At 46.8% G+C, this 18,149-nt stretch overlaps 1 protein-coding gene across 1 annotated transcript in view; it reads right to left on the bottom strand.

Annotated features, from left to right (window-relative positions):
* WWC3 (WWC family member 3) overlaps nt 1-18,149 on the bottom strand; it is a 212,991-nt gene that overhangs the window by 66,377 nt on the left and 128,465 nt on the right. Inside the window, exons 7-8 of the mRNA XM_040423764.1 lie at nt 4,319-4,468; nt 4,161-4,234 (exon numbers count right to left, since the gene is read on the bottom strand). Of these exons, the coding sequence (XP_040279698.1) occupies nt 4,161-4,234; nt 4,319-4,468 (224 nt within the window). The remainder of the gene's footprint in view (nt 1-4,160; nt 4,235-4,318; nt 4,469-18,149) is intronic.

Below are 18,149 nucleotides of genomic sequence, written 5' to 3'. Positions count from 1 at the left end.
CAGGAAACTTACTCCTATTGGCCCACTGACCAGGAGTAAGTTTGGTGATCTGGGACAGGAGACCAATCTGAGTGAATACGAACCAGAAGTAAAAGTAGACCAGTCTGAGTGAATATGAACCAGGATTAAAGAACCGAAGCGGTGGGTGCAGACTGCCCCGGTGAGATTATTGAGTAAAACCATGACGTAGCAATGAACAGGAGAATGCAGCTTTGAGTGGAAGCAGAGTACAACACATGATGTAACAACAAATGGGTGAATGGAGCTTTGGATGTGAGTGGTACCTAAAAAACATGGTATGGGCGCAGCTCTGAGTATGGGTAGTGCATGAAAAGCATGGTATAAAGCAGACGTATGATTGCAATCTGAAAGTGAGCAGAGTATTGACGTGATGCGAAAGCAGACACGTGAACGCAGCTCTAGTATGGAATGGAGTATAGGACAAGATGTAAAAGCAGACATGCGGACGCAGCTTTGGATGTGAACGGAATATTAACTTGATGTGACAGCAGACATGGAAAGCGGCTTTGGTGAGTGGGGTATACGACCTGGTGTAGCAGTAGAAGTGTGAACTCTGGGTATAAGCAGAGCATGAAATTTGGTATAACAGCAGCTCTGGTTGTGAACGGAGCATAACAGATGTAACAGACATTAATGCAGTTCTTGAAATGGGCCTGGAAAGAACCTGTAGTAGCATAGGACGTATGAACGCAGCTCTGGGTGCGAGTAGAGTAAACCCGATATACCGATAGATGTATGAATGCAACTCTGGTCGAGGGTGCAGTGCAAAAAAATGATTTGACAGCGTAGTGTGAATGCACCTCTGGGTGTGGCCGAGAATGAAATTGGTAGAACAGAAGCTCTAAATGTGAGTGGAGCATAAACATGATGTAACAGTGAACGTGAATGCAGCTCTGAAACAAGCCTAGTATGAACATGTTGTGACAGCAGACGTATAAACACGAAAGGAAGGGCCTGCGCACTGGGAGGTGCTGACTAACCCCCTTTTTTTGCAGATTTACAATGCTGGAGATGTGGCACTCCAGCGAGTCGTGCACTCCTGATTAGCCTGTCTGCCCCATAGGCTGATTTTAATTAGTTTCAGTATAAAGCTGTGGCCTGCTCTCACTACATTCATTGGAAGCTATCTGGCACAAGGAAAGGTATAGAGTGGGCTCGGCATGCATCCCTTGTAATGGAGGCCATTATGGCACCAAAAATGGTAAAAGGCAGAGCGGACCCAGCATGCATGTGGATCCAACACTCCCTGAACTTTATGGCGGCCATTATGGAGCATAACAGGTAGTATTTAGTGTTAGGACCTGTCTAACAGAGATCGCCTTGACGTACGGCAGACGGGCTCAGATGGTTTTGTACAAAATGCATTGGCCAAGCATCTAACTTTATAAATAGATGCTTGGCCAATATAGCACTATAATTTTTGTGACTATGGCATTGTTGTACTTTATCTGACTTGCAGGGTGCTGCTGCATTGTCTCTTTTTTGCCTAATGGGGCCAGTGGGTATTCGGGCAGTGCCAGATCCAGAAATATATGGGCAGATGTGAAAGTAGCCTAACATTATGCTTTAAAATGAAGAGTGTGGGAGATAATTAGAGAATCTATATAAAGCCTGCTCTTCTTATTACAGTTTCTCCACAGCACATACTTCCTCCTACACAACACCATAATAAGGAAAGTGTTGCCAGACGTTCAACGTGTAGAAAGCACATATACAGGGGATCACGCAAGAGACGTGCAGAACACTGGCGCCATTGTGTGAATAGTGCATAATAAATGAACGGGGATGAATAGTTCACCCAAAATAACGTATCTTTCTATCCTAGCTCTTTCCACGCCAAACATTGTCATGGATATTATTAAAAAATCCTGAGTTACGATTTACTGTGTTCAATTAGTTTTTTTTGTTTTTCATACACAATCCCATCATTAAATAATCTAGGCCTTCTTTTAACAGAATTGTTTCCGGTGGGCTGTAAACTCTATAGGAGTGAATGATGTCTAAAACTGCCCGAGATCTTCTCCTCTTTTCTCTGGGCATTGTCCCTACTGGACAAACTATCAACAGATTTAGCTTTTAGTACCATCTGTTTGCTGATGACCCCCAACTATATACCTCATCCTCTGACATCAGCCCTGCATTACTACAACACACCAGAGATTGCCTGCTGTCTCTAACATCATTCCCCTCTCTGTCTGAAACGTAATCTTTCAAAATCTAAACTTCTTGTGGTTTCTCCATCTACTAACCTTCCTAAACCCGATATTCCATCTCAGTGTGTCCCTACCATCACACCTAGGCAGCAAACCCGCTGTCTTGGGGTTATTTTCAAAGATCTTTACTTCACCCTCTGTATTCGAGCACTTGCCCTCTCATGTCGCCTGCACATCTAGAATTCACCCTTTAGTCTTGGTTACTGTAACTCATTATTAGACTTCCCTTTAGGCCTCACGCACATCGCCGTTTCCATTTTGCGGTCCTTAAACCATTCGAGGGATGCCTATTCCTGTCCACAAAACGGACAACAGCAGGACATGTTCTTTAATTTGTGGCACAGCTGCACGGACGCGAACAGCACATGGATGACCCCTCTGTGCTCCGTCTTTGCGGCCCCATAGAAATGAAAGGGTCTATGTGCAAGCAGCACATCAACATAAAACTCCTGGATAACTTCTTTAAAGGGGTTTTCCAAGATTGTTTAACTGATGACGTATCCTCTAGGCCAGTGATGACGTTCATGTGTCATGTGGTCTAGGAGCAGCAATACCAAGCAAAGCCGCTATACAATGTATGGTGCTGTGCTTGGTAAGCAAAGAAAAGGCAGTAGCGCTCACAGGAGCACTGCTGCCTTCTCAAAACAGATGATCTGCGGGGGTCCCAGGTGTTGGACTCCCACTGATCAGGTACTGATGACTTATCCTGAGGTTAGGTCATCAGTTAAAAAAAATCCTGGAAAACCCCTCTAATGTATATGCTACTAGCAGAAGGACCCGGCTTCGCACGGGTATATTTCATTTAATGTTTCTGTGTGTCGTTAAAAGATATCAACAGTATCCCCCATAACAGTGAACTACACAGCCCCTCACCCCTTAACACTGACCCCCCCGCAACAGTGCCCCGCCTCCTTGAAATGGGACCTCCAAAGCAGCCCATCCCCTTAACTTTGACCTTCACAGCAGCCCACCCCTTTAACAGTGAGTTTTACAGCACCCCACTCCCTTGACATTGAACTCCTCAGGGGCCTGCCCCTTAACAGTGACCTATACAGCACCCTGCCCCTTAAGGGGATGGTCCCCTATGGACATCAGTGTTATCTGTTCCCTGCCCCCTTAGCAGAGATCTCCACAGTGCCCGTCCCTTTAACAGTGACATCCACAGTACCCCGCTCCCTTAACAGTGACCTCACAATACCCTGCTGACTTAACAGTGACCTCCACAGCAGCTGCCCCTTTAATAGTGGCCCTTGCCCCCTTGTCGCACAACAATTTTTATAATGATAGGCTATGGTGTCGCACTGCGACATGCTGCGACACGACGCTCGCAAAAAATCCATCCAAGATGGATTTTTCGGTGACTGTAGCATCACAGTCGCAGCATGTCGCAGTGCAACATCAGATTATCATTATAAAAATTGTCGTGCGACATCAAGGATATGTAGAATAGTTGTGCCCTATGTGTCGTGAGACATATTGTCAAGCAACACATGTCGTCGTGTAGCCCTAGCCTAAAGTTGACCTACAGCAGTAAAGAAAAATGGCTGGGTTGTTATGAAACCCTGGAGTAAAACTGTGTGTATGTGGAGACTAAGGGCCTGCGAGCTTCTATTGGCTGATAAGGGACATGTGACCGTGTGTATGGCAGTTGGGATATGAAGAGAAAGACTTGCAGGCTTGAATTGGCTAAAGCAGGTCATTTTTTGGGAATATCTCAGGAACGGTACGTCCAAGAGAGCGGAGACCTGGTCTAAAACCTTCCCGGACACCTGATGTACCTGTGTGCCATTGGTGAAGATCGGTTCAGTCGTTTGGTCGCACATAAAGGACAGACAGACAGACTCATTTTTATATATATATATATATATATATATATATGCTATATATGATGGGGAACAGATTATTTTAATTTCTGCCTTCACTCACCTTTTCTTGGCTTCTTCATACTGCCAATTAAGCCTTACTCTGTCCACCAGTCTTGCTTTATCATCAAAGCCAAACTATAAAAATAAAAAAAATCCAATTAGAGATGAATCGGAACACGATAACTAACCTTTCATGTGAGCGAGTAGGATTGATCGTACCTCTCCCATGTTATCCGTTTGCGAGCAGGCATCACAGTATTGCTGAGGTAAACATGATTCATTGAGTGAGTTTGAGTTCTGATGAAGGTTGTGTAAGGAGTCCGAGATGCAGCAGCTGTTTCTGAATCCATCCGTCAGCTTAGCCAGGCTCTGTATGAAATAAGAACAAGGGTGTTGGTCCCATCCTCAACACAAGAAATGTTATACAAATAGTAATCTTATTGCAAATCCAATGTAAGTGTCCACAATGGCAAGATTATGCTACACCATGGTTGTCTACTTGCCAACATTTTACACAATAGCTACTGAGGATGATCAATTAGTACCAGCGTTTCAGTCATCAGGGGTACAAGTTAGGCCTTGTTCACATCAGCGTTCAGCCTTTCCATTCTCCTGCTCCGTTATAGGAGCCGGAAAACGGAAAGGACGGATTCGGCCCATAACTGAGCCGAACGGAGCCTACGGACCTCATAGACCCCCATAGACTATAATGGGGTCCGTTAGGTTTCCGCTCAGAAGATGATTTTGGAGCGGAGACAAAGGTTGTGCATGCAGGACTTTTGTCTCCGCTCCAAAATCATCTTCTGAACGGAAACCAAACGGACCCCATTATAGTCTATGGGGGTCTATGAGGTCCGTAGGCTCCGTTCGGCTCAGTTATGGGCCGAATCCGTCCTTTCCGTTTTCCTGCTCCTATAACGGAGCAGGAGAACGGAAAGGCTGAACGCTGATGTGAACATAGCCTTAGGCTACTTTCACACCAGCGTTTTTGCTAGATCCGTCGTTACAATAAAACAATCGCATGTATCCATCATGAACGGATCTGGTTGTATTATCTGTAACATAGCCAAGACGGATCCGTCATTAACACCATTGAAAGTCAATGGGGGATGGATCCATTTTCTTTTGTGTGCGAGAAAACGGATCCGTCCCCATTGACTTACATTGTGTGTCAGGACGGATCCGTCATGAACACCACAGTGAGGACAGAAAAATGCTGCTTGCAGCATTATTCTGTCCGTTATGGGGACGCAACCAAACGGAATGCATTCTGGTGCATTCCGTTTCGTTCAGTTCAGTTTTGGGGACAAAACGGAAGCGTTTTCCCCCCGCTATTGAGATTCCATAATGGATCTCAATAGCGGATAGGAAAAGCGCAAGAGTGAAAGTAGCCTTATTACTGCATAAAAACTCATCGACCTGTCACTGTATTCTTAACGGCCCTGACTGAATGCAATATTATCCCGCACACAAATCATCCACTTGGAGATGTACTCTGCAGAGCAATGTGCAAGTTATAGTAAATGATACAAGATTTTTATAGGATTTTCTGTTTACATCATTGCAAAACTGGTTTAGTGCTCTCATTAAGAGAAACAAAATAAGAGTCAAGCTTTCGAGACAACTCAGGTCTCCTCATCAGGCGTGCTACAAGAGTGTCTGAAGAAACAGCAATATATATACAATAGGAGCAGGGACAAAAACAACAGAATATCCCAAATCTTGAGACTGAGTCCTTAAAGGGACTGTCTCACTTCAGCAAATGGCATCCATCATGTAGGCAAAGTCAACACACGGCACCCACCAATGCACTGTGATTGTTCACATTGACACCCCCCCCCCCCCCCCCACTGGCCTAATTCACTTCTCCATCACATTCTCTATCACTTTTTATCTCTATGGTCACGACCACGCCCTAGCAGCCACGCAAGCACACCATAGGAAAAGGCGCTGGCCTAGGCGCACTTGAGTGGTCCCGGCCACTAGAGAGGCCGGAGACTTTTCCTATAATGTGCATGCGCAACCACCACTCCTGGATTGCAGGGTGGTCCCAATTATGGAAGCGAGCAGTTTATAATGTGACGTAAGTCAGCAAAGGAAGCAACATGGACAATCACAACACATCAGCAAGTACAGTACCTTGCACCAACTCTGTCCACATCAGAAACGCAACTTGCATTGTATACTGCTCCTGTCCATGGTTGTGACCACCCTGCAGCCCAGCAGCGGTGGCTGCACTTGCACACTATGGGCTCTTTTTCATATAGTGTGCAAGTGCGGCCACTGTTGCTGGGTGGTCGTGACAATGGAAACGAGAAGTGCATAATGCGATGGAGAGGTGAATTAGGCCAATGGGGAGGGGGCACTGTGAACACATTGGTGGATGCCTTGAGTTGAATTTCCCTACATGATGGATGCTATTTGCTGAAGTGAGTCAGCCCCTTTAAGGACTCATTCGCAAGATTTTTTATATTGTTGTTTTTCAAATACACCATGTCTCTGCTCTTTTTGTATATACAGTATATGTTGCTGTTTCTTCAGACTCTTTTGTAGTACGCCTGACAAAGAGACTGAAGCTGTCTTGAGAGCTTGTTATGTAACATCATTGCTACTATTTTTGTTGGACAATAAAAGGTATCATACCTGGAAGATACTTATTTTGTTTTTGCGGCTCGGGTGCGGACCCATTCACTTCAATGGGGCCGCAAAAGATGCGGACAGCACTCTGTGTGCTGTCCGCATCCGTTGCTCCGTTCCGAGGCCACGCCCAAAAAATATAGCATGTCCTATTCTTGTCCATTTTGCGAACAAGAATAGGCATGTCTACAATGGGCCGCCCGTTCCGCAAATTGTGGAAGGCACACAGGCGGCTTCCATTTTTTGCAGATCCGCGGTTTGCGGGCCGCAAAGAACGGAACGGTCACGTGCATGAGGCCTTAAAGAGATTACTAAATTAGTTTTCTACTGGCTAACATGGTACCACAATGTTTCCTTTTTCATCATTGAAAAAAGTACACATTATAGAAATAAAGTGATTCGTTTGTCTCGTATATATAGGATTTCAAATGATGTGTTTTCTTCCCTCGAAAAACTGGCATCTCAGTACTTCTCAGGTTACTTTCACATGACCGCATTTTACATGAGTGTAGTAAGGGGATGTTGTGTCTTCTTCCTCTGGATCAACACTGCCAGATAAAAATTTTGACTCTCTCTCCGTAAAAGATAGTGGTGTTTATTCACCCATGTGGATGGCAACGTTTCAGCTCATACAAAGGCTCTTGTATGAGCTGAAACGTTGCCATCCACATGGGTGAATAAACACCACTATCTTTTATCTGGAGTGCTGTCCGTTTTTCATCTCTTATTGACGGGGTAAGCTGCTACATCCCTGGACTTAGCACCCTCTTTGTGTTTTTTCCGGTGCCGCCACTATTTTCCTTTTCTATATATATATATATATATATATATATATATATATATATATATATATATATATTTTTTTTTTTTTTTTTTTTTTTTTCACATCAAAAGGTATGGCTTTTGAAACTGGGATGCAGAAGAAAAATGGCATAAGGTGCCCTGAACTGATGAGTGAAATTTTTTAATATTTGGCTGTAAGACAAGGCAGTTAGTTCGCAGAAGGGCAGGGGAGTGGTACAATTATAAATGTCTGCAAGCAACAGTGAAGCATAGTGGAGCAAGTGCAAGTTTGGGACTGCACTTCAGCAAATAGAGTAGGGGATTTAGTCAGGATTAACGATGTTCTCAATGCTGACAAATACAGTCAGATACTAATTCCTCAGGGAGGTGTCTGATTGGCTCCAAATGTATTCTGCAGCAGGATAACAAATAAATGCAATTAAGAACTATCTACAGTGTTAAAAAAAAAAACAAGGAGTCCTGGAAGTGATGACATGGCCCCTACAGAATCCCCTGATCACAACACCATCAAGTCTATCTTGGATTACTCGGAGACAGAAGGATTTGAGCAAGCCTACATCCACAGAAGATCTGTGATTAGTTCTTCAAAATGTTTGGGACAACCTCCCTGCTGAGTTCCTTCAAAAACTGTGTGCAAGTCTACCTAAAAGAACTAATGCTGTTTTGAAGGCAGAGAGAGGTCACACCAAATATTGATTTGATTTAGAATTCTATTTCGCTCATTCACTTTGCATTTTGCTAATTAATAAAAATAAATAATACTTCTATTTTTGAAAGCATTCTTACTTTTAATCATTTTTTACACACCTGCCTAAAAAATTTGCATGGTAAGATATATATAATAGACATTTTTTAGTTATGCACTACATTTACATGCACATGGGAAATTTTATTTACACTTTATGGACAAACTGTTTGAAGGTTTTCTAAGAGATGCTATCTTGGAGCACCTCAATGAAAATAAGCAAATAACGCCATATCAGCATGGCTTCATGAGGAATCGTTCATGTCAAACTAATTTAATCAGTTTCTATAAGGAGGTAAGTTCTAGACTTGACAGCGGTGAATCAATGGATGTTGTATATCTGGACTTCTCCAAAGCATTTGACACTGTACCACATGAAAGGTTAGTATATAAAAGGAGAATGCTCGGACTGGTGGAAAATGTCTGTATGTGGGTAAGTAACTGGCTCAATGATAGAAAACAGAGGGTGGTTATTAACGGTACACACTCAGATTGGGTCACTGTCACTAGTGGGGTACCACAGGGGTCAGTATTGGGCCCTATTCTCTTCAATATATTTATTAATGGTCTTGTAGAAGGCTTGCACAGTAAAATATACATTTTTGCAGATGACACTAAACTGCGTAAAGTAATTGACACGGAAGAGAACAGTATACTGCTACAGATGGATCTGGGTAGATTGGAGGCTTGGGCAAATTAGGTTTAACACTGACAAATGTAAGGTTATGCACATTAGAAGGAATAATACAAGTCACCTGCACATACTAAATGGTAAAACACTGGGTATAGAAACATAGAATGTGTCGGCAGATAAGAACCATTTGGCCTATCTAGTCTGCTCAATATACTGAGTACTATGGATCGCCCCTGGCCCTATCTTATATGAAGGATGGCCTTATGCCACTGTAACACTGTAACACTGACATGGAAAAGGACCTAGGAATTTTGGTGAACCGCAAACTAAGCTGTAGAAACCAGTGTCAGGCAGGCTGACAGCCCCCCTGGATTTTGACCATCCTGCGTCATTCTATGTCCAGCATAGTTGGCACCCACTGGTGCAGCTATACCCCAAATAGGAGGTCTTTGTTGCGGTCATTTGGGTGGTCATGTCACATCACTGACTCCACACCCATGTCCTATTTTTTGACATTTACTGACCATTACATCCCCTCCTCTACCATCTATTTTTATGGTTAGACAAGCCCCATCCATAGCCTTGTCATTTCCATATTCTCCCCTGATGATTTTCCTTCACGAATTGAAACGTGACACGTAGGGAGCACCCTTATAGGGTATATTAGGGATTCCGCCCCAACAGGGTCAGGCATCCGGACGGGGACGCTCCTTGCGGGGCAAGTTCCCCGTGTAGATAGGTGGGGCGTACTAGCCCCTGCCCCTCACTTAGGGTTGTCTAGGGTTAACCGACCCCGTCACCCTACCACGTAAAGGGGCACCCACGCCTGGTACCTTCCAGTATGGCGACTCATTAACACAGGTCCGTCTCCATTCTCAACAACCTTTGAGAGAACCCTTGATCTACATCTACAACCGGGTGAGAACGTTCTTGTTTGTTTATCTATACCATCGTTCCCACACTGATTGTTCAGTCTAGGCCCTTAGGGCTGTTATTTATGTTGTATGTTACAGAGGCTCATCCTCTAGTGTCCACTTATTTTAGATTTGTCCACAATAAATGTTAAGTTTTACCCCTCTGTCCCCTAGGGGATCATTACATTTGCCACAATAATTTTTGGGAGTAAATAGGTCCGGTCGTCAAACACAGCCTCTTTGTGTTTTCTTATTTTCCAGCTGCAGCAAAGGCCAATAAGATAATGGGTTGCATTAAAAGGGGCATAGATGCCCGTGATAAGAACATAGTCCTACCACTTTACAAATCACTAGTCAGACCACACATTGAGTACTGTGTACAGTTCTGGGCTCCTGTGAACAAGGCAGACATAGCAGAGCTGGAGAGGGTTCAGAGGAGGGAAACTAAAGTAATAACTGGAATGGGGCAACTACAGTACCCTGAAAGATTATCAACATTAGGGTTATTCACTTTAGAAAAAAGACGACTGAGGGGAGATCTAATAACTATGTATAAATATATCAGGGGTCAGTACAGAGATCTCTCCAATCATCTATTTATCCCCAGGACTGTGACGACGGGACATCCTCGGCGTCTGGAGGAAAGAAGGTTTGTACACAAAAATAGAAGAGGATTCTTTACGGTAAGAGCAGTGAGACTATGGAACTCTCTGCCTGAGAAGGTGGTGATGATGAATTCACTAAACAAGTTCAAGAGGGGCCTGGATGTCTTTCTGGAGTGTAATAATATTACATGTTATTCCAAATCAAGTCGAATCAACTGAATTTATCACAGGTGGACTACAATCAAGGTGTAAAAACATCTCATGATGATGAAGAAAAATTGGAGCTAAATGTCAAGTGTCATTGCAAAGGGTCTAAATACTTATGTCCATGAGAAATTAAAATTTTTTCTTTTTAATACATTTGCAAACATTTCTAAAATGAGATTTTTGTGAAACTCACCTGTAAAATCTTTTTCTCGTCTTTTCCATTGGGGGACACAGACCATGGGTATAACTTAGAGATATTACTAGGAGGGACACTATGCAAAAAAGGAAGCTCCTCCTCCTCTGGCTATACCCCCAGGCACCTCCAGGAGAACTTCAGTCGTTGCAAAAGCAGTAGGAGAACGGAAATAAAACACAATGGAAAACATCACACCGCACACCATAGGGCGTAAACAAAAAAAAAAGGGGCGGGAGCTGTGTCCCCCAATGGAAAAGATGAGAAAAAGATTTTACAGGTGAGTTGCACAAAAATCTCATTTTCTCGTTCATTCCATTGGGGGACACAGACCATGGGACGTCCCAAAGCAGTCCATGGGGTGGGAAAAAAGAACAAATCCAACACCGCCAGGAGTAAACGTCCAGCAGTCAAACAGGAACCACAGCCTGCAATACCCTGCGCCCAAGAACAGCATCAGCCGAGGCCAGCGAGTGCAACTGATAAAACTTTGTGAAAGTATGTAAGGACGACCAAGTGGCCGCCTTACACAACTGGGAAACGGATGCGCGTTTGCGTCTAGCCCAGGAAGCTCCCACTGCCCTTGTGGAGTGAGCGGTAATCCGCGACGGCGGAACCTGGCCACGAGCGCGATAGGCCGCAGCAATAACGGAACGGATCCACCGCGCCACGGTGACCTTGGAAGCCGCCAGGCCCTTACGAGACCCTTCAGGAATCACAAAGAGAGAGTCTGAACGCCGGAAGGAGGCGGTAGCCCCCAGGTACACCTTCAGAGCCCTGACGACGTCCAGGGAGTGGAGAGCGCGTTCCTTGGGGTTCGCCGGAGAAGGACAAAAAGAGGGCAGGACAAGATCCTCGTTAAGGTGGAAAGGAGAAACCACCTTGGGCAGAAAAGAAGGCACCAGCCGGAGCACCACCTTATCCTGGTGAAAGACCAGAAAAGGTTCCCGGCAGGAAAGTGCGGCCAGCTCCGAAACCCGCCTGATGGAGGTTATGGCCACCAGAAAAACTACCTTCCAGGTGAGTAAAACCAGGGAAACCTCCCTCAGAGGCTCAAAAGGCGCGCAGAACCAAGTTGAGATCCCAGGGGGGCAAGGGAGGCACATACGGAGGAACCGAATGCGCCACCCCCTGCAGGAATGTTTTCACAGGTCCCAAAAAGGCAATGGACCTCTGAAAAAAAAATAGCCAAGGAAGAAACCTGACCCTTCAAAGAACTGAGCGACAGACCCATGTCGAGGCCGGACTGTAGAAAGGACAGCACCACTGGGACAGAGAAACGTAGGGGCGGGTAGCCCGATTTCTCACAAAAAAACAGGTAGGCCTTCCAGGTGCGATAATAGATTCGTGAAGAAGCCGGCTTCCGAGCCCTGATCATGGTTCTCACCACCGCATCAGAGAAGCCTCTCTTCCTCAGGATGAAGGTCTCAACAGCCACGCCGTTAAACGCAGCTGCCGTGAATTCTGGTGGAAGAGCGGCCCCTGAGACAGGAGATCTTCTCTGTCGGGAAGAGGCCACGGAACGTCCGCCAACATACGAGCGACTCTGGAGAACCAGGCGAGGCGAGGCCAATCCGGGGCGATAAGAATGGTTAGTATCCCCTCCGCCTCGATCTTGCGCAGCACCTTCGGCAACAGAGGAAGCGGAGGGAAGACGTAAAGGAGGCTGAACCGCTGCCATGGGGATACCAGCGCGTCCACCCCGCCCGCCCGCGGGTCTCGAGCTAGATACACCGGCACCTTGTGATTGAGCCGGACGGCCCCATCGGTGGCAGATGTCCTCGAACACCTCCGGATGGAGAGACCACTCTCCCGGATCCACCTTGGTGCGACTCAGAAAATCCGCCGTCCAGTTGTCGACTCCCGGGATGTACACTGCCGACAATACTGGAACATGAGACTCCGACCATAAGAGGATCCTCGTTACTTCCCGCATTACTGCCCGACTGCGGGTCCCGCCCTGATGATTGACATAAGCCACAGCCGTGGCATTGTCGGACTGAACACGCACCGGGCGAGTTGCAAGGAGAGGAGTCCAGTGGGAGAGGGAGTGGAAAATCGCCCTTAATTTCAAAACATTTATCGGTAGACGGGATTCCTCCGTCGTCCAGACACCCTGAACTGTGAGGTTCCGGAGAACACCTCCCCAACCGATGAGGCTGGCATCGGTGGTGACAATCGTCCAGGAGAACGGATGGAAGGACTTTCCTGAAGATAGGTTCAGGGAAGACTGCCACCAAGGGAGAGACGCCTGAACTTGCCGGGACAGGCGAACAGGAGTGTCTAGACCCCGAGAGGTATTGTTCCAGAGGGCAAGGATCATCTGTTGTAGCGGACGAGTGTGAAATTGGGCATATGGAATCGCCTCGAAAGAGGAGACCATAAGGCCCAGAACCCGCATGCACTCCCGAATGGTGGGACGTGGAGAGCGTAGAAGGAGCACCACTGCCAGTCAAATTTGGGAAGACTTAGATTCCGGAAGAAACACCCGAGAGATCGAGGTGTCCAAGATCATCCCCAGGAACGAGAGTCTCTTGGAGGGGTGCAGAGAGGACTTGGGGAGATTGATCAGCCACTCGAACCGTTCCAGGGATTGAACCGTGATTCGGACGCTGTCCTCGGCCTGTGGAAGAGACGGAGCTTTTATCAAGATGTCGTCTAGGTAGGGTAACAAAGAGATGCCCCTGGTGCGAAGAAGCGCTATGAGAGGCGCCAGAATCTTTGTAAAAACTCGAGGGGCGGTCGCCAATTCAAAAGGTAGGGCGACGAACTGGTAATGCCGCCCCCTATGGCAAAGCGCAGAAAGCGATGGTGGGACTCTGAAATAGGGACGTGTAAGTAGGCGTCTTGAATGTCCACCGACGCGAGAAATTCTCCCGGAAGCAGAGAAGCAATAACGGAGCGAAGGGACTCCATTCGAAACTTCCGCACCCGTAGAAACTTGTTGAGAAGTTTCAGATCCAGGATCGGACGTACCGACCCCTCCTTCTTTGGAACAACGAACAGGTTTGAGTAGAAACCTGTCCCTTGCTCTTCCGGGGGAACGGGGGAAATGACACCACGGTCCAGAAGAGAGGAGACTGCAAAAAAGAGGTCCGAGGCCCTGGCTGGATCCCCCGGAACGCGAGAAGGGAAAAAACGTTCCGGCGGACTAGACGCGAACTCCAACTTGTAACCGGACGTCACAACTTCCAGAGCCCAGGCGTCCTGAACGTAAGCCCTCCAAACCTGTTGGAAAGAGAGCAGACGGCCCCCCACTACGAGGGGTGGGGGCACCCCTTCATGCGGAGGGTTGCTTGGGAGCAGGAGGACGGGCTGCCTGCGCCCGAGGCCGCCAAGAGGGCTGGGGCTTGAAGAAAGGCTTCTTGCGTGAGTCCTGGGATCCCCCTGCTGACGAGGACGACGACGTCCTGGCAGTGGAGAAGCGACAAAAGGACTGGCCCCGGAAACTTGAAGGCCGAGACCGAAAGGGACGCTTGGTCCTGGGCTGAGGTAGATGAGTGCTCTTGCCCCCTGTTGCGGCAGAAATAAATTCATCTAGTTGAGCTCCAAAGAGCCTGGACCCTTCAAAGGGAAGGTTAGCGAGGGAACGCTTGGATGAGGCATCAGCATCCCACACCTTCAACCAGACCTCCCTGCGCTGAATGACCGAGAGGGCCGAAATACGGGCAAAGAGGGAGCCGATGTCCATTGAAGCCTCACAGAGATATTTAGAAGCTTGAGACATCTGGATGATAAAATCCAGAGTCTCTGCAGAGGCGTCCTGCTCTGACAGATCCTGGTGGTGGCGCTGCAACCACGTTGTAAGGGCTCTGGCGACCCAAGCTCCTCATGAACAGGGAATACAGCGGACTCCAGCTTTTTGGGTGGAAAAAGGGAGAACTCCCGACTAGTGGAGGGAGGAGAATCCCCTTGTATATTAAAAGTGTCACGGACAGCTGCCACCAATTCGGTCACCATGGTGGAAAGCTTAGGCAGGGGTTCCCGCTCCGTGACTTCGTCCGAACTGGACAATTCCCCTTCGGATTTGCGCTCCCTGAGAGGGCGAGAGTCAACCGGGCATGCCTCAAGGCGGGGGGGAGAAGCGGAGTCATCCGAGGAGGAATGCTGCCGCTCACGCTGCCTCTTAGAAGTCAGACGCCCTCTGTGAGGAGATGGAGTGGTGGATGCCACTGGAGTAGTAGCTGCCATGCGCTCCATGAAGGACATGGCTGCCTTGGCAACTAAGGCCAGATCAGCTGCCGCATTAGACATGGCGGAAGCCCAGGCGGGTACCGCTGGTTCCGCAGGGGCAGAGGGAGGACCGGGCTGAGCAAGAGAAGGAGGCTGATCCTGTTCAGGAGCAGGGCACGAGTCACAGGAACCCGTGACAGAAAAAGGCATAAGGCACACCTTACATGACCCCAGTGGAGCCTGAGAGGAAGCCTTGGAAGACTTAGGGGCCCCAGGTTTAGGCATGATGATTCCAAATTGTAAAAGATTTCCTACCAGGTTGCTGCAATTCCTACCACCCAGGCAACAGTAGAAGTCTCCGGCACCGAGAACTGAGGAGCTGCACGGCCGCAATCCAGCAGAGTCTCCGGCGTAGGGAGAGACAGAGCGGGACGCCGAGGCTCCGCCCCCTTGGACGCGTCATTGCGGCGCGAAATAAGCGCGCGCGCATTTTAAAATACACCCCTTTGCCCGATACGGCACAGCGGGGGTTAATATAGGGAGGAGCGGTCCAGCGGGAGCTGCAGAGAGCGCAGCGGCCATAGTAAAATAAAATACAGCCCTTCTAGCGCCGAGGTTGCCGCCGATGCGGCCATAGTCTGAGCTGCAGGCAGGTAGGGAAAAACGCAACCTGTCACCGGATCTAGTGGAATCACCAGCCCTCCCCAGAAGGCCCCCTCCCAACGGGAAAAGATGCCCCAGCATGTCCTTCTCTAGCTCACCTTAGGTATCAGAGCGCCAGACAGACGACATGAAGGGGGGGGGGGGGGGAGGAGGGAGATTGAAGCAGGCAATACTTATCTGCTCAGCATGCTCCCTCGATGTCCGGACCAGCAGGGATTCACCTCTTCAGACTTCTGACTCCAACCAAGGAGAGCAGTGCTCTGGTGGAGGGTAGGCAGCAGGTGTCCCAGCAGCTGGTGGGATGCCAGAGCTAACATGTCGAGCCTGGATCCACTTTTCTTCTGTGGGGGAATGGGAGGTAGCCAGGAACAGTCAGAAGACCTTGGAAGACCCTCCACAGGGGCCAGGAAAGCACAATGCTGACCTGCGTCCCCATCTGAAACCAGAAAAATAACAAACAGGAGAAGAATAAATGTCAACCTCCTTGAACGGACACTAAGCAAAGACTGAAGTTCTCCTGGAGGTGCCTGGGGGTATAGCCCGAGGAGGAGGAGCTTCCTTTTTTGCATAGTGTCCCTCCTAGTAATATCTCTAAGCTATACCCATGGTCTGTGTCCCCCAATGGAATGAACGAGAAAATTCAGTTTTCACTTTCCCTTTAGGCAGGTTAGCGTTAGGTTTGGGTAAGATCAGGAGCAATGTCAGAAAATATTATTTTACTGAAAGAGTGGTGGAAGCTTGGAACAAACTTCCAGCAGTTGTGGTTGGGAAATATACAGTAAGTTATTTAAAAAATGTCTGGAATAAACACTTGTCTATCCTAAGATTAAAAAAAACTAATAAAATAAACTAATAATATGGGCAGACTAGATGGACCAGGTGGTCTTTTTCTGCTGTCAATCTTCTAGGTTTCATTATGAGATAGTGAGTGCAGATTGACAGGAGAAAACTTTTTTTTTTTTGTATTTTTGAAAAAAGGCCGCAACATAACAAAATGTGAAAAAGCTAAAGGGTCTGAAGACTTTCCGAATGCACTGTAAAAGCTTCCACTTTGCAATAATATCACTCACAATCTATAATGGAATATCTTTAACCACCTCCCGTCCGCACGTTGACTATAAACGTCCGGGAGGTGGTTCTCTATTTCTGAATGGACGTTCCAGAACTTCCGTTCAGAAACTGAAGCTGCACGCTAATCGTGCAGCTGCTGATCGGGTTGCCCGCTGTCAGTGACAACAGGGCAACCCAGAGAAGGCAGGGACAGTGCCCAGGTGTCCCTGCCTTCTAGATCGCTGTATTCACAGCGCTCACCGAGCGCTGTGTATGCAGAGCAGGAAGCGCCATGCGCTTCCTGTTCCGGCCCGGCGGTCATGTGACCGCCGGGACCGGAGAGTGCAGGAGCTATGTGAGGGCTTTCAGAGACGTCGATCAGCCCTGCACTGAGGCTGTACAGCGCAGTATTCTGCTGTACAACCTCTCTGGGGGGTGTATTTCTCCTGTAACTAGGGCTACTATGTCAGCCCCAGTTACAGGAGAAATCAATAGTGAAAAGAAAAAGTGAAGTAAATGTCCCCCAGAGGTCTTCTATGACCTTATGGGGGACGAAAAGTGTAAAATAAAAAAAGAAAAAAGAAAGTGTTAAAAAAATAAAATAAAATAAAAATTCCCCAAGTAAGGAATAAAAAAAAAATAATTAAAAAATAGAAAAAATAAAATAAAATAGACATATTTGGTATTGCCGCGTCTGTGACGGTCGGCTCTATAAATATATCACATATACGACCCAGTCCGATAAACACCATAAAAATAAAAAAATAACTGTCAAAAAAAGCAATTTTTGTCACCTTACATCACAAAAAGTGCAACTTCAAGTGATCAAAAAGGCGTATGTCCCACAAAATGGTACCAATAAAACCGTCACCTCATCCCGCAAAAAATGAGCCCCTACATAAGAAAATCTCTCAAAAAAGAAAAAACTATAGCTCTCAGAACATGGACACATTAAAACATAATTTTTTTGTTTCAAAAATGCTATTTTTGTGTAAAACTTAAATAAATAAGAAAAAGTATACATATTAGGTATCGCCACGTCCGTAACAATCTGCTCTAAAAAAATGTCACTTGACCGAACCCCTCAGATGAACGCTGTAAAAATAAGTAAATAAAAACTGTGCTAAAACAACCAATTTTTTGGTCACCTTGCCCCATAAAGTGTTATAATGAATAGTCAAAAAATCATATGTACCCAAAAATAGTACCAATAAAACTGGCACCTTATACCCTAGTTTCCAAAATGGGATCACTTCTTGGGAGTTTCTACTGTAAGGGTGCATCAGGGGGCTTCAAATGGGACATGGCATCTAAAAACCATGTGGAGTTCCTTTTCTTCTGCGCCCTGCCGTGTTCCCATACAGCAGTTTATGACCACATGTGGGGTGTTTCTGTAAACCGCAGAATCTGGGTAATAAATATTGA

The sequence above is a fragment of the Bufo bufo genome, chromosome 3 (assembly GCF_905171765.1).
Source record: "Bufo bufo chromosome 3, aBufBuf1.1, whole genome shotgun sequence".
Taxonomy (NCBI): Eukaryota; Metazoa; Chordata; class Amphibia; order Anura; family Bufonidae; genus Bufo; species Bufo bufo.
Note: the sequence above shows the minus strand (reverse complement) of the source record. Positions and strands in the feature narration are given on the sequence as shown.